The sequence below is a fragment of the Malaclemys terrapin genome, chromosome 2 (genome assembly GCF_027887155.1).
Source record: "Malaclemys terrapin pileata isolate rMalTer1 chromosome 2, rMalTer1.hap1, whole genome shotgun sequence".
NCBI classification, from domain to species: domain Eukaryota; kingdom Metazoa; phylum Chordata; order Testudines; family Emydidae; genus Malaclemys; species Malaclemys terrapin.
In genome coordinates, this window is record NC_071506.1 from 283,405,958 (window position 1) to 283,422,109 (window position 16,152).

The 16,152-nt window shown below is 51.6% G+C and overlaps 2 protein-coding genes across 5 annotated transcripts in view; one reads left to right on the plus strand and one right to left on the minus strand.

The window, feature by feature from the left end:
• LOC128830903 (NAC-alpha domain-containing protein 1-like) overlaps nt 1-2,248 on the plus strand; it is a 48,507-nt gene extending 46,259 nt beyond the window's left edge. The window contains exons 7-9 of the mRNA XM_054016796.1: nt 323-454; nt 1,440-1,562; nt 2,067-2,248. Coding sequence (XP_053872771.1) covers nt 323-454; nt 1,440-1,562; nt 2,067-2,081 — 270 coding nt within the window. The 3' untranslated portion in view covers nt 2,082-2,248. The remainder of the gene's footprint in view (nt 1-322; nt 455-1,439; nt 1,563-2,066) is intronic.
• CCM2 (CCM2 scaffold protein) overlaps nt 1-16,152 on the minus strand; it is a 126,965-nt gene that overhangs the window by 34,749 nt on the left and 76,064 nt on the right. The gene's annotated exons all lie outside the window — the stretch shown is intronic.

Consider the following 16,152-nt stretch of genomic DNA (forward strand, 5'->3'; position numbering starts at 1 on the left):
CCCGTGGACTCCCCCTCCTCTAGGAGATGAGCCTGGGCACAGGAGTGTCTTCCTGCTGTGACCCCCTGCCCCAAACAACTGTTCTCTCCTTGCCTGGTCTGCACCATGGGGCTCCTGGGGGCGCTGGTGCACAGCTGGTGCTCCCCGTGACCTACCCTCATCCATGTCCTCGGAGCTGGAGGCAGGCAAGGAGCTCTCCTCTACTTCAGACAGGTTCCCCCTGCTCTCACTCCACCCAGCCCTTCGTACAGCTGGCAAATCGCTAGCCTGCTCTCTGGAGTCTCCGCCGGCCTCCCCTCCTGACTCGGGTCTGTCCTTGCAGATCGAAGACCTGTCGCAGCAGGTGCACAAGGCAGCCGCGGAGAAGTTCAAGGTGCCGATGGAGCACTCGCCTTTGATCACGGAGACGGCCCCGGCCCTCACTATCAAAGAGGAGAGCGAGGAAGAGGAGGAGGTAAGGGCTGGAGGAAGGAAGCTGGGGGCAGTAGCAGTCTGGTTCCACAACACTCCCTGGGTGCCAGCTTCAGCGCTGAGAGTCAGGCTGGGGGTGGAGGGCAGAAGAGATTTAGCTGGTGACACCTCGTCCCCCTCCAGGGTCCTCGGGTGTAGCCGGTACAGCGGAGCTCCTGGGTCTTCCCTTGGGCAGGTGACTGCTGCAGCACCGCCTGCTGTCAGTCCATTGTCTGGTCCTGGACTCCGCCCCATCCCTAGTGCCCAGCGACGAGCTGCTGGGCCCAGCCTACATCTTCCTGAGGTTAGGAGGAGACGTGAACCAGCCACAAGGGAGAGCACTCTTGTGCCTGTCTTAGTTGTAAACCACTGGAGGCTCATTCAGCTGGCTGGATGCTGTCGGCACGCTACTGTCTGTCCTTGCCCTGCCTGGGTGCTGGAAGCTATCCCAGTTTCCTAGGTAGCTAGCTTCCTTCCTGTCCTTTAGAGCAGCGGGAGGGAGAAAGTAGTCTAGTCTCTACCTGGGCAGGAGACAGCCCTAACTGGTCAGTGCAGATTGGGGCATTGTCAGGGATCAGTGGGAAGAAGGCAGGATGCCGCATTAGCCACTAGGGAGCAGCAGTGAGTGCTATAGTGCACCCCAGGGTATGAAGACAGGACTCTACTCTCTAGAGGTAAGATTGCTCTCCTACGGCTGCGTAGCTGTGCCTAAGGCCAGACCTGGAGGCAGAAAGGTGGCCAAGGAGTGGGCTTGGCTAGCTCGGTCTGGCTTGAGAGGACAGACCTGGGCAGTGGCCAACCCTTGTCCAGGGCAGGTCTGTCCAAGTGACCAGCAGGATGAAGTGGTAACGCTCCTGCCTTTGGAGCCAATTCCTCTGTTCCCCCTCCCCTTCCAAATGCATTTGGTGCTGGGGTGTGAGCAGGGTCTGGGGGTGGCACTGTGCCCCCTCCCTGTCTGGAGCATGATGATTTCCTCCTCCCCTCCCCAGGTTGATGAGACTGGCCTGGAGGTGAGAGATATCGAGCTGGTGATGGCCCAGGCCAACGTGTCGCGTCCCAAAGCCGTGCGGGCGCTCAGACACAACAACAATGATATAGTCAACGCCATCATGGTAAGAGCACTGTGCCTGGCCGCCTGCCATACGATCCTGCCCTGCTGGTGCAGATGCAGTCACAGACTAGCTTCCATCTGAGGAAGCAATGCCCCAACTTCAGAGGGGGAAACTGAGGCAGAGAGGCAAGTCTCCCAAGAAGGCAGTAGCTGGCCAAGCCAGGATTAGAACTTGGGACCTCCTACCTCTGTGCTCTGCTTAAACTACTAAACCTCCCCTGCCTAGAGAAGCTCTGTTCATGAGCAGAAGGCTTGTAGGGGGAGGTACTTCTAAGGCCAGGCCAAGATCTGATGGATAGGGGCCTTCCACCTCCCACCAGGGGCCCTTTCACCTTCCAGCCAGGTGTCCCCCAGGCCTTGTCCTGTGTAACAATGCTGAAAACAGGTGACTTACAGCATAAAAGCACTAAGCAAGGGCCTTCCTGTAGAGATGCCAGAGAAAACCCCTTGTGCTCCCCTCCTTGTACCCTGCAGTCCCCATCTAACTCTCGGCTCTCTCCTACAGGAGCTGACCATGTAGCTGCTGGCCCGGATGTGCAAACAGACCCACCCCCTCTGTATAGATGCACAGTTACTCCTATACAGTATAGCTGGTATTAAATACTCTCTAGAACTGCAAATATTCCTACTAGTCTACATCTCTCATGCTGCTCAATAAAACGGCCTCATGTATTCACTTGAAACGCACACCGGTTTGGTCTCCTTTCTTCTCCCTTGATCTAGGCCACACAAGAGCAGGCAGGGTGGGGGGGCAGGGCTGCAGGGCCCCTGTGGCTGAAGCTCCAGTTTAGCTGGGTGAAAGCTGGAAAGGAGGGCAGGGCAGGGCCTGGCTACACTGCAGCTGGGACCAGTCCTCCCAATCTGGCAAGGGGGCAGGGGCTAGTTCAGCTCCTGCTCAAATAGCAGAGTGGATGCTGGGGCTGGACCTAACCACCTGAGCTCAGACCCAGGAGCTCAGCCAGGCTTGTATTCAGGGGGCTAGGCACCCCTTCTGCCATGGCCAGACTAGCGTGAGAGGCACTAGCATGTGTCTCCCTGGGCTGCAGTGTGGATATACCTGGCTTGTTCTGCTGAGTGCCAAGAGGGCTGGCCTGGGCTTATACAATCAGAGAAGATCCGGGTTGGAAGGGACCTCAGGTCATCTAGTCCAACCCCCTGCTCAAAGAAGGACTAACCCTAACTCAGTCATCCCAGCCAGGGCTTTGTCAAGCCTGACCTTAAAAACCTCTAAGGAAGGAGATTCCACCACCTCCCTAGGTAACCCATTCCAGTGCTTCACCACCCTCCTAGTGAAATAGTGTTTCCTGATATCCAACCCGGACGGACGCGCACACGCACACGCCACTGCAACTTGAGACCATTACTCCTTGTTCTCAGTGGTGGCAGATGACTGAACAGCCGAGCTCCATCCTCTTTGGAACCCCCCTTCAGGTAGTTGAAGGCTGCTATCAAATCCCCCCTCACTCTTATTTTCTCCACACTAAATAAACCCAGTTCCCTCAGCCTCTCCTCAGAAGTCATGTGCCCCAGCCCCCTGATCATTTTCATTGCCCTCCACTGGACTCTACAGAAAGGATGTGAGAAATTGGAGTGGGGGCCCTACAACTAGATGTAATACTCCAGCTGTGGTCTCACCAGTGCCGAATAGAGGGGAACAATCACTTCCCTCCATCTGCTGGCAATGCTCCTACTAATACACCCCAATATGCCGTTAGCCTTCTTGGCAACAAGGGCACACTGTTGACTCATATCCAGCTTCTTGTCCACTGTAATCCCCAGGTCCTTTTCTGCAGCACTGCTGCTTAGCCAGTCAGTCCCCACCCTGTCCCAATGCATGGGATTCTTCTGTCCTAAGTGCTGGACTCTGCGCTTGCCTTGTTGAACCTCATCAGATTTCTTTTGGCCCAATTTGTCTAGGTCACACTGGAGGGCCAGGATAGGGTCCAGAGTATCTACCTTCCCCCCCCCCCCCCCCGCCCCCAACCCCTCAACTTAGTGTCTCATAGACTCATAGACATTAAGGTCAGAAGGGACCATTATGATCATCTGGTCTGACCCCCTGCATGCTGCAGGCCGCAAGACCCTTCCCTGGACTCTACCGTTGAAGTCCCCAATCCTGTGTTTTAGTGACTTCAATCGGCTGGGACCCTCCTGCTAGTGATCCCTGCCCCATGCTGCGGAGGAAGGCGAAAAACCTCCAGAGGCTCAGCCAATCTACCCTGGAGGAAAATTCCTTCCCGACCCCAAATATGGCGATCAGTAATACCCCGAGCATATAGGCAAGAGTCTCTAGCCTGACCCTTGTTGGCCATTATGCTGTTCATGTACCATTGCTTGGTTTTCCTTGGCTACTATGTTTTATCATTAAACCATTCCCTCCATAAACTTATCCAACTTAATCTTAAAACCAGACAGGTCTGTTGCCCCCACCGTTTCCCTCGGAAGGCCGTTTCAATATTTCACCCCTCTGATGGTCAGAAACCTTCGTCTAATTTCAAGCCTAAACTTCCCCCCGGCCAGTTTGTATCCATTCGTTCTCGTGTCCACATTAGTACTAAACTGGAATAATTCCTCTCCCTCCCTTGTATTAACCCCTTTGATATATTTAAAGATAGCAATCATATCCCCCCTCAGCCTTCGCTTTGTCAGACTAAACAACCCAAGCTCCTCTAATCTCTTTTCATACGACAGGTTTTCCATTCCTCTGATCATCTTAGTCGCCCTTCTCTGCACCCGTTCCAGTTTGAGTTCAACTTTTTTAAACATTGGAGACCAGAACTGCACACAGTACTCCAAATGAGGTCTCACCAGCGCCTTATACAACGGAAGCAGGACCTCCCTATCTCTACTAGATATACCTCGCCTAATACATCCCAAGACCGCATTGGCTTTTTTCACCGCCACGTCACATTGCCGACTCATAGTCATCCTGCGGTCCACAAGGACCCCTAGGTCCTTCTCCTCTTCCGTTACTTCTAACCAATGCGTCCCCATCTTGTAACTAAAATTGTTATTATTCGTCCCCAAGTGCATCACCTTACACTTTTTACTATTAAATTTCATCCTATTTCTGATACTCCAATTCACAAGCTCATTCAAGTCTCCCTGCAGAGTATCCCTATCCTCCTCCGAGTTTGCAACTCCTCCCACCTTCGTATCATCCGCAAACTTTATCAGCCCACTCTTGCAATCGGTCCCGAGGTCAGTTATAAATAGATTAAATAAGATGGGTCCCAAAACCGAACCTTGAGGCACTCCACTAGTAACCTCCCTCCAACCCGACAATTCACCCTTTAATACGACCCGCTGCATTCTCCCCATTAACCAATTCCCTATCCACCTCTGGATTTTCATATCGATCCCCATGTTTTTCATTTTAACCAATAGTTCCTCATGGGGTACTGTATCAAACGCTTTACTGAAATCCAGGTATATTAGGTCCACCGCATTTCCCTTATCTAATAAGTCCGTTACTTTCTCAAAGAAGGAGATCAGATTCGTTTGGCACGATCTGCCCTTCGTAAAACCATGCTGTAATTTATCGCATTTGCCATTAACTTCAAGGTCCTCAACTAGTTTCTCTTTCAGAATCTTCTCCAGCACCTTGCACACTACTGATGTTAAACTAACAGGCCTATAGTTACCCGGGTCACTTTTTTTCCCTTTCTTGAAAATAGGAACCACATTGGCTATTCTCCAGTCTAACGGGACTACCCCCGAGTTTACAGATTCATTAAATATAGTCGCTAATGGGCCTGCTATTTCCCGCACCAATTCCTTCAATATTCTCGGATGAAGATCGTCCGGTCCACCCGACTTAGTCCCATTAAGGCGTTCTAGTTTTGTTTCTACCTCGGATGCGGTAATCCCCCATCCCGTATGCCCCTCTGTAACGGTGCTAGTATCCCTAATACCTTCATTGGCCTCATTAAACACCGATGCAAAATATTCATTGAGATATTGCGCCATGCCTAGATTATCTTTAATCTCCTCTCCGGCTATAGTCTTCAGCGGTCCCACTTCTTCTTTCTTTGCTTTCTTCCTATTTATATGGCTGTAAAACCTCTTACTATTACTTTTAATTCCCCTCGCTAAGTCCAACTCTTCCCGGCCTTTGGCCTTTCTCACTCTATCTCTACATTCTCTGACTTCACTAAGGTAAGTTTCCTTACTGATCCCTCCCCTCTTCCACTCTTTGTACGCTTTCTGTTTTTTCCTAATCGCCCCTTTCAGCCGGTCGCTCATCCAGCTCGGTCTAAGTCTCTTGCTTAGTAATCTTTTTCCCTTTTTGGGGATACAGGCCTCTGACAGCTCTTGCATCTTTAACTTAAAGTAATCCCAGGCTTCTTCTGCCTTTAGGTCCCTTAATACGTTTGCCCAATCCACTTCCCTTACCAGTCCCCTTAATTTGTTAAAATTGGCCTTTTTAAAATTATAAACCCTAGTCTTTGACTTAATTCTGGTACTCTTTCCATTTAGTTTAAAGCAAATTAGCTCATGATCACTGGAGCCCAAGTTGTCCCCCACTACCACTTCCTCAACAAGGTCCTCACTACTTACCAGAATCAAATCTAAAATGGCCTCCCCCCTCGTCGGCTCAGCTACCACTTGATAAAGGAATTGATCCGCAAGCACATCTAGGAACATCTGAGCCCTATTATTGCTACTAGCGTTTGTTCCCCAATCTATATCCGGGAAGTTAAAGTCCCCCATAATTACACAGTTTCTATTAGTATTTACCTCCCTTAATACATTAAACAATTCCTTATCCATATCCTGGGTCGATCCCGGCGGTCTATAGCACACCCCAAGCACTATCCCCGGAGAGGCTCTAGTAGTACTTTTACCCAGCTTGAGTATCGCCCAGACGGACTCTGTGTTATCTATTCCATCCACTATTATTTCTCTACAGTTCTTTCTGTGAACTTGCTGAGGGTGAAATCATCCCCCTCATCTAGATCATTAATGAAGCTGTTGAACAAAACCAGTCCCAGGACTGACCCCTGGGGCACTCGACTTGATACCAGCTGCCAACTAGCCATTGAGCTGTTGATCACTGCCCAATGATCTAGCCAGCTTTCTATCCACCTTATAGTCCATTCATCTAACTCATACATTTTTAACTTGCTGGCAAGAATACTGTGGGAGATGTATCTCAAGCTTTGCTTAAGTTAAGATCTATCCTCTCCACTGCTTTCCTAATAGCCATGGAGCCAGTTATCTCCTCATAGAAGGCAATCAGGTTGGTCAGGCATGACTTGCCCTTGGTGAATCCATGTTGATGGTTCCTGATCACCTTCCTTTCCTCCAAGTGTTTCAACATGGATTCCTTGAGAACCTGCACCACAGCTTTTCCAGGGACTGAGGTGAAGCTGATGGGTCTGTAGGTCCCCAGATTCTCCTTCTTCCCTTGTTTTGAAGATGGGCACTATGTTAGCCTTTTTCCGATCATCCAGGACCCCCCTTGATTATCTTTGAAAGCTCCTGGCAATGGCCAATGGCTCTGCAATCACATCAGCCACCTTCCCTTCCCAGGTAAGGGAGGGGCCTCAGCCAGCACCCATGGGTGGGGTAGGGGTGCCAACTTTCTAATCACACAAAATCAAATGCCCCTGCCGCACCTTCTCCAAGGCCCTGTCCTCACTTGCTCTTACTAGGCTGAGGCAGGGGGTTGGGGTGCAAGGGCTCCAGCTGGCAGTGCAGGCTGTGGGGTGGGGCCAGGGATGAGGGGTTTGGAGTGAGGGAGAGGGGTATAGGCTCTGGGTGCAGGCTGTGGGGTGGGGCCAGGGATGAGGGATTTGGAGTGAGGGAGAGGGCTCTGGCCTAGGGCTGCTGGGAAGAGGGGTGTATAGGCTCTGGATGTAGGCTGTGAGGTGGGGCCAGGGATGAAGGGTGTGGGGTACAGAAGGGGGCTCTAGGCTGAAGCAGGGGGTTGGGGGATAGGAGGGGGTGAGGGGTTTGTGTGGGAGGGGACTCCAGGCTGGGACAGGGGGGTTCAGATGCAGGGTTGCTGAGGCATTTACCACAGCTCCTGGGAAGCAGCCCCCAGGTCCCTGCAGCCTCTAGGCGCATGGGCAGCCAGGGATGCGCTGTGTGCTGCCCTCAGCTGCCACCCCTGCAGCTCCCATTGCGCTAAGTTCCTGGCCAATGGGAGCTGCGGAGCCAGTCCTCAGGGCTGGGCCAATGCATGGAGCCTCCCTGGCGGCCCATGCGTCTAGCAGCTACAGGGACCTGGCGGCTGCTTTCAGGAGCTGCAGGGAGCCAGTCTTAACGCCAGGCCCTCGCTATACCACCAGCCGGACTTTTAATGGCCTGGTCGGCAGTGCCGTCCAGACCCGCCGGGATCCCTTTGCAACCAGGCGTTCTGGCTGAAAACCAGCCACCTGGCAACCCTAGAGTGGAGGGGCTTCAGACATAGACCAGCAGCCAGCTGGGGTCTGCAATTAAGACAACTCAGTGTCTGCAGACAAGGGGGAGGGATGAACCTAGGGGCAGTGTGGGAGATCACAATCCCCTAACTCCAGGGGCCTAAGCCAGGGATCTCACTGCCCTACAGCAAAGGGGGTCTCTTTGTGATGCCACAGTGGGCTGAGGTGGGCCCTCCTCCCAAGCTCTGTAGGGTTTGTATCCCTCTTGCTTTTGCTAGGAGTCTCCCGGAATCAGGCTCTATCTTCCAGAGGCTACTGAAGCCAAGCCAGGAGATTTTAAGCACTTAAAATCTGGTGGGGCTAAGGCAGGCTCCCTGCCTGCTTTCAGGCCACGCTGGGAAGCGGCCAGCATGCCCCTGTGGCCCCTGGGAGGAGGGGCAGGGGGTCTCCACATGCTGCCCCTGCCTGCGAGCACCACCCTCGCAGTTCCTATTGGCCAGGAACGTGCTGGCTGCTTCTGTAAGCAGTGCAGGGCCAGGGCAGACAGGGAGCCTGCCTTAGCCCTGCTGACCGGGAGCCACCCAAGATAAGCGCCGCGTGGCCAGAGCCTGCACGCCTCATCCCCTCCTGCACCCAAACCCCAGCCTGAAGCCCCCTCCTGCATCCAAACCCCCTCCCAGAGCCTGCACCCCCAGACCCTTCCTGCACCTAAACTCCCTCCCAGAGCTTGTACCCCACATCCTCTCCTTTACCCCAACCCCCTGCCCTAAGCTTAGCCAAGAGCCCCATGAAAGTGAGTGAGGGTAGTGGAGAGCGAGCGACAGGGGGAGGGGATGGAGTGAGTGGGGCAAGGCCGGGGGAGGCAGAGCAAGGGTGTTTGGATTTGTGGGATTAGGCAGCTGGCAACCCTACAGCTCTGTAGCAAGGTGGAGCCAGCCCTAGGCACTGATAAGTCTGAGCACAGGGCCCCTGGCCAGCGTGGGATGCAGTTTAAAGGCCGCAGCGGCTAGGACAGCTCCCCTTCCCATAGTCACAGGGACTTCTTCCCCGACCCCCATGGGCCTGCAGGCCCAGACCTAGTAGTTGGATGCAGGCAGCAGCTGTAGCGGGGGGTCAGTGAGCTGTAACATGGGCAAAGTTCCCAGCTGGGGTGGGAGTGGGGGACTCCCCCCGCCAAGGCCAGAATTCGAGTAGAAATTTCCTCCAGGGAAGGGGGGTGCAAGCGAGAACGGCACAGGCTGGTGGGGGCAGTAGCTAGGCCTGCTCCATCTCCACTGCCTGCTAGCTGGGGCTCATGGAACCCAGCAGCTGACACCAGCATTCTTCCCCTCCCCTGGTGCAGGGAAGGCCCCTTCCCAAGAGAGCTGGCAGGCTCGCTCCCTGCCTCAGGGGACAACGAGGGAGAGGGAGGCCCTGTGCAGCATGACAGGCACCACCCCACCCTCTCTTCCCCTGCTGCCACTGGGGCCCACGAGCCCAGCCCAGCTGCAGGGGCGCATGAAGGATGCCCCAGCCCTCTTGGCCCTGGTGCTCGTGCTTTGGGGCAGCCCAGAGCTGCGCTCTGCAGTTGAGGCTTGTTTCTACTTTCATCCCCCTCACACCCATGCTTATTAGTGCTCAAGGGAACTATCTGAGTTCTCTGAACCCCTCACCTGACATTGGCCCTGCTTTCCCCCCTCCTCCCCCGTACCAGCCCCTGGGGGCCTGTACCTCCACAGTGCCATAAGTAACTCTCACGTAGCACTTTTCCACTCTCAGGGTCACGATCATTAGCCCCAGTTATAGGTGGGGAAACTGAGGCACTGGGGTGACTTGTCCAAAGCTACCCCCAGGCCAGTGGCAGAGCTGTGACTAGAACGCAGGTCTGAGTCCCAGTCTAGTGCTCTGTCCCCCAGGCCACACTGCCTCACGTGCCAGTTCACCTCTCAAGTCCCCAGGATGTAAACTGGTAATCCGTTCCCCCATGGGTTTATAGCACTGCATTCAGCAGGGCTGCTGCAGCTACCCTCACGCCTCTGTCCCTGTCGGATCAGGCTGGCTGTGTTTTTTGAAGACCTGAAAGTTTGTTTAGTTGCACAAACAGTTTTTGCTGCAGCTCCGAGAGATGAAAGGCTTGTTGGGGTGGGTGTGGGGTTGCTGACTCCACACTCCCCAGAACTGCTGAGCCTGCCGTTCCCAGGAGAGGCACAACAGGGGCAGTGGGAACCTGCCTGCTCTCCATTTTCCCCCACACCCCTTCGGGGCTGCTGTCTTCTCCACCCCCCTGCAGGAGAGAGTTGGGCATTTTTTAAAGAACAAAAATAGAGTTCTAAGCTGTTGAAACCAAAAGGGGGGTTCGGAAAGCTTTGAATCAAGAAATTCTTGAGATTGTAAAAAAAGAAAAGGGAGATTTTTGACTCTTTCAAAATAATTCTGCCCCCCCCCCCCCCCGACAACTTTTTGCTTCAAAATTTAAGCTAATGAGTGTATGCCTCCCACCCCGATGTTAAAGTAATGGGTAAAGCGTATGCTCAAATAAAGGGGTTCGTCTCTAAGGTACCACACATACTCCTGTTCTTTCTGCAGCTACAGCCTAACACGGCTGCGACTCTGAAACTGGTTAAAAATCAAAACACTGTTTTAACTTTTTTTGGATTTCAGCTCATGAAAACATTACTTGCCCTTCAGCCCACTTTGGGATGGGAAAATATTTCCAACAGTTGAATGGTTGTAGGCTGGGAAAACGGGCTCGTGCAGCTCCATCAGTGACCAGCCTGAGAGGAACGTGGGGCAGCCCACAGTTGCTGCTGGTGGAGATGAGTGAGGAGGTGGTGGTGTGCTGAATGCTACATAGCGACATGGCCTCTTTCACAGGCCCTGGCTCAAGTCCAGTCCACACTAGCAGCAAGTTACTGGCTGGACTCTGGTTCCCTGTGCAACACGTTTGAATCTCATTCTAATCTCTAATGGACAGGGCCAATGGCCCAGTCCATCCCCACAACTGGCCCCCTTGCAGTGGCACCCGGGCCTGCGTGCGGTTGGAGGCCACCTGCTCCTGTCGTGCTAGAAGTGAAACATAGCAAGAGGCTGGGCCTTGCTGTCAGCTGCACCTGTTGTAGGGTTACGTTGGTCCTTGAGTACAGAGCTAGGAACCTTAGAAATACAAGAGAGCCAGGCAGTATAGGCGCCAAGGCTGTGGGGGCTCCGGGGCTGGAGCACCCACGGGGAAAAATGGGTGGGTGTTCTGCACCCAGTGGCAGCTCCTTGCCCTACCCCAGCTCACCTCTGCCCTGCCTCCTCCCCCTAGCTCCCAGCGCTTGTGCCGCAAAACAGCTGTTTCGCACAGCTAGGAGGAGGGAGAACGCAGCATGCTCAGAAAAGAGGGAGGGCTGGGGTGGGGATTTGGGGAAGGGTCCAATAGGGGCAGGGAGGGGGTGGAGGTGGGGCAGGGACTTTGGGGAAGGGGTTGGAATGGGGGCAGGGGTGGGGAAAGGGTGGAGGCGCAAGCACCCACGAGCACTGGGAAAAGTTGGTGCCTGTGCCAGGCAGCACCTTTTGCATGCACTAGGGTGGACTCTTGAGAAGCACGTTGTGGCTCTGTGCACCTGATTAATCACTAATCACTACAACAATGGTGTGGCCCACTAGGGTAGGGGTAGGTAACTGCATTTATTAATAATCCACCCAGACAGCAAGAAGAGCTGATCTCCACCTGAATCTGTCCAGTATTAGAGCCAGGGGTGGCCCACAACAACGTTTTGGCACCCAAGGCAGGGAGCTCAAATGATACCCCCATGCCCCCTTGCTTGGGCCAAAACTTTAAAAGGTTTCAATTCTGCCTTGTGCCTGTTCTACTCCTCTCATGGTACCGCTCTGCTACCTACCCCAATAAAGGAGAACTCAACTTAAAATGTCTTGTTCAAAAATATTAAGTAACACTTAACTTTCAAACGCCTGAACAGCAAATGTAGTTTTTCTTGTCTGTATAGTAAACACTGGCATTTTTATCTATTTGAATAATTCAAGTGGTACTTTCCGTGCCTTCTTGGGTGCAAAAATTTGAACTGCTTCCTGAAGGTCCACAGTCTGGGCCAGTTCATGCTCTATTGAGATGGTTGCAAGGCCGACCAGCCTCTCCTGTGTCATTGTGGAGCATAGATATGTTTTTATTAACTTCAGCTTGGAGAAGCTGCCTTCTCCACTGGCAACTGTTACAGGAAGTGTTAGAAGTATGCGCAGAGCAACAAAGGCATTTGGAAAGAGGCTGGTCATCTTATTTGTGCACATATATTCCAGAACAGCCTTTGGAGTTGATCCTGCTGAAATGTATCTTGAAAGGGCTTTCAGTTCATCACCTAAATCACTCGCAGCAATATCACGCATGTTATCATGTGTCAACACTGTCTCTAGTGCCCTGCATTGCTGGTGTAGGTCTTCTTCAGGTATCGTGAGGAGTTTTGGAATATCATACAACATCCCAAATATACTGCTGCGTTCCTTGAGCTGCATAAAATGTTCAACTGACTGTATTGCACGATCTAGCACCTGGTTAAAGAATTCAACTTTGAATTGTTGTTTGGTGTCTCTTATGGGATTATCTTGTGCCTCGTAATCAAAATGTCGTCTTTTTCGGTGACCCTTGTATTCTTGAATGGGTGGGAAAATAGCTTCAGTGTGAAGTTCCTCTGCCAACTTCTGTGGACTCTTCAGAACATTTTGAAATCCCTCATCTGACTGGTAAGACTGTAGGTATGACTTTGCTTTGTCCCGTTGGTTCCATTGCTCCAGATATATCAAGGTCAACACCTTGGAGTCTCTTGCTTTCAAACAGTATGTCATGCCACAACACTAAGCCACACAGAAATTTGAAGTTATGTATGTTTCTGGTGATTCCCTTTCCCTCTGCCCCTGTTCTCCCACAAACTGTTCCTGTCATAGCATTATCCTCCATAATGGCAACTATGGCATCATCTATCTTCTCAATTTGGTGTTTGATAGACTTTATCACCTCCACTTGACTTTCCCATCGTGTGGCACTCAGTGGTTTCAGTGTCAGAGAGGATGTTCCCAGATGTTGCTTCAAAATTTGCCATCGACAAGTTGATGGAGAGAAAAATACATAGATTGAATCACATTAAAAAAATTGGCAAACGGCCTCACTAGAAGCTGGTGCTGCACCACTGACCACCAAGTTCAATGAATGAGAACTGCATGGGACAAAAAAAGCTCGAGGGTTTAACTCTCGGATCCGTGTCTGCACTCCTCTGTTCTTTCCTCTCATGTTGGCCCCATTATCGTAGCCCTGACCTCTCATGTCAGCTATCTCAATTCCCATATCTTCCAGCTTTTTAAGAAGCACATTTGTCATACCAGCTCCTGTAGTATCAATGTCAATAAATTCTAGAAAATGCTCTCTGACAGTCACCATTGCAGGGACATTTTCACTAGGTTCTGTTGTTGTTACAAAACGCACCATTAAGGTCATTTGTTCCGTATGGCTGATGTCAGGTGTGCAGTCCAGAATAACAGAGTAATATCTTGCTGACTTCAGATCTGCCACAATCTTCGGTTTGACTTTTTTTTGCCAGTAACTGTATGATCTCATTTTGAATTGTTTTTCCAAGGTAGTGGTGTGTGTACATTTCTTGGGTGGTGACTCTTCTCAGATACTCCTGGAGTACAGCTTCAAACTCAGCCATCAGCTCCATAATTTTAAGGACGTTTCCATTGTTTGGCACATACAGCTGATCTGAAGTGCCACTCAGTGCTAGGTTTTGGGTAGCAAGCCTTCTTACAAATGGCAATGAGCCTTTTCAGAACATTTTGCCAGTAACAAGAGACTGATGCAATCTTCTCTTGATGCTGATCAGCTATGGTGGCCTTTAACCTTAGTCTCATCTCAAGCTCTTTCCACCTATGGAATGCTCTCTGGTGATTTGCTGCCTTCTCATGGCATGCCAGATTTCTAGCCAGATTTCTCCCAGTCCTTTGTTCCTGTAGAACCCAATGTGGCTGGATCATTAGACTGGAAGAGTTTGCAACAAAAACAGTATGCAACATTCTGGGTTTTTGAGTACATAAGCCATGGCCTCTCCACTTTGTCACCATTGGGGATTTCACATCAGGAATGTGTTGGATAGAAAATTCTATTTTCATTGTCTTTGGAGAACATGAAGCTTTTCACTTGCTGTGGCCCATGCAGTACAAGGAAGTCCCTTGGGCTACTGCTCAAGTGGGTCCACAGTCCTGGATCATCTAGACTTAAGGAACTAAACTCAGCAGCGGCTGTTTCTTGTGCCTCCACCACGCTCCTCTCTGATCTACACTTTTCTTCAGGAATGTGCATGTTTACATCCATTTGAGATGGAGATATGGATGTTGCAGTAGCTGCCAGGTCACCTGCACTCTGACTAACTGGAAGATCAGGCATCTCCTCACCACTCCCATCCTCACTGGGGCCGGAAGGCTCACCGTGAACATTTGTGTCTGTGTATCTCAGGAGAGCTCCTTCCTGCTTAGACAGAAAAGCTTCCTTTGCTTTCTTTCTTTTTCTGAATGCTGCCCCAGAGGGGTGTTTTCTTCTTTCACTCAGACTGCTGTTCTGTGCCAGCTATAGTGGCTCTCAACACTTAACTGAAGGGGACAAATAAGCAGGCTGGTACCAGGGCCTGAGTGAGGGAAGATATCAGCGTCTTAAGGGCCTAACTGGCTCCTACTACTTCAGTTGACTGCCTGTTCTCCTCAAGGGGGTTCAGGGAGGCAGCAGGAAACAGGAAGCTCCCTGAGAAGCTGGTGTGAATCAGTCCAGGCTCCTGGGGGTGCTGGAGAGGTACATAAGAGGCTCCTCCTCCTCTCTCTCCCTGCAGCTCCTGCTGCTTTCTGTTCTTCCCTCTCACCTTTTCTCCTGCCTGCCTGTTATGTCTCTTGTGCCCTCCTTCCTCCAGCACAGCACTCCACCATCTCTGTGCATCTGGAGCAGGGAGAATACATATGCACCCGCAGCAGACAATTTTCTACACTCTGGGTTCTAGTGGCGCCCCCCACAGTCTGGCACCTGAGGCGGCCACCTAGGGTGACCAGATGTCCCGATTTTATAGGGACAGTCACAATATTTAGTGCTTTTTCTTATATAGGCTCCTATTCCCCCCCCCCCCCCCGTCCTGATTTTTCACACTTGCTGTCTGGTCGCCCGATGGCAAGGCCAGTCCTGGTTAGAGCTGATCTCCACCCCAATCTGTCCAGTGTTAGTGCTGCCCTACTGTGGGACTTCCAGAGCCATGCAAGAGAGGCAGGAGGACAGGTGGGAATAGAAACCCCAACTGCTGCTGCCCAGGCCAGGGTCCTGTCTGCTGGACCCCCCTTCCATTGTCTCCTTGACTGGGAAATATGGCGTGGCCTCTCCTGGAAGCAGAAAAACAGGTTCATTTTGTTTCTAGCCACATGAGTTAACTGTGTCCCACCTCTTGATCTTGCCAAACATGCTTGCAAAGTTGCATGCAAGTTAGGAGCAGAGATTAAAAAGACTGGGACTTTTCAGGTTGGAAAAAAAACAAATAAAGGGGGCCATGATTGAAGTCTATAAAACCATGAGGGGGAAGTGCATAAGGAAACGTTATTTACCCCCTTCACACAACACAAGAACCATGGGGCACTTGATGAAATTAATAGGCAGCAGTTTAATACACATATAAGGCAGCACTTCGTCACAGAACGTAGAGTCAATCTGTGGAACTCATTGCCAGGGGACACTGTGAAGACCAAAAGTATAACAGGGTTCCAAAAAAAGAACTAGATAAGTTCATGGAGGATAGGAGTATCAATGACTATTAGCCCAGATGGTGAGGGATGCAGCTTCCTGGGCTCCGTTTGCCAGAAGCTGGTAATGAGTGACAGGGAGTGGATCACTTGATGATCACCTGTTCTGTTCATTCTCTCTGGGGCACCTGGCCTTGGCCACTGGCAGAAGACAGGACACTGGGCTAGATGGACCATTGGTCTGATCCATTCTTATGCTGCTAGTTACGACAGCAGCAATTTAGAGGATTTCACTAATGGAACAACTACGCATACGGGATACCTAGGAAAGAAAATGTAGGCAGATTATCTTGGGAAAACTACAACGCCACCACTCACCAGCCTGGGCAACAGTCTATTACCGACATCAGGAGAAGCTCAACGGCTTGAGGGTTAAGATTAGACCAGGAACTCGAAGAACTAGTTTGCTTTGGCAGAAACTGACTGGAT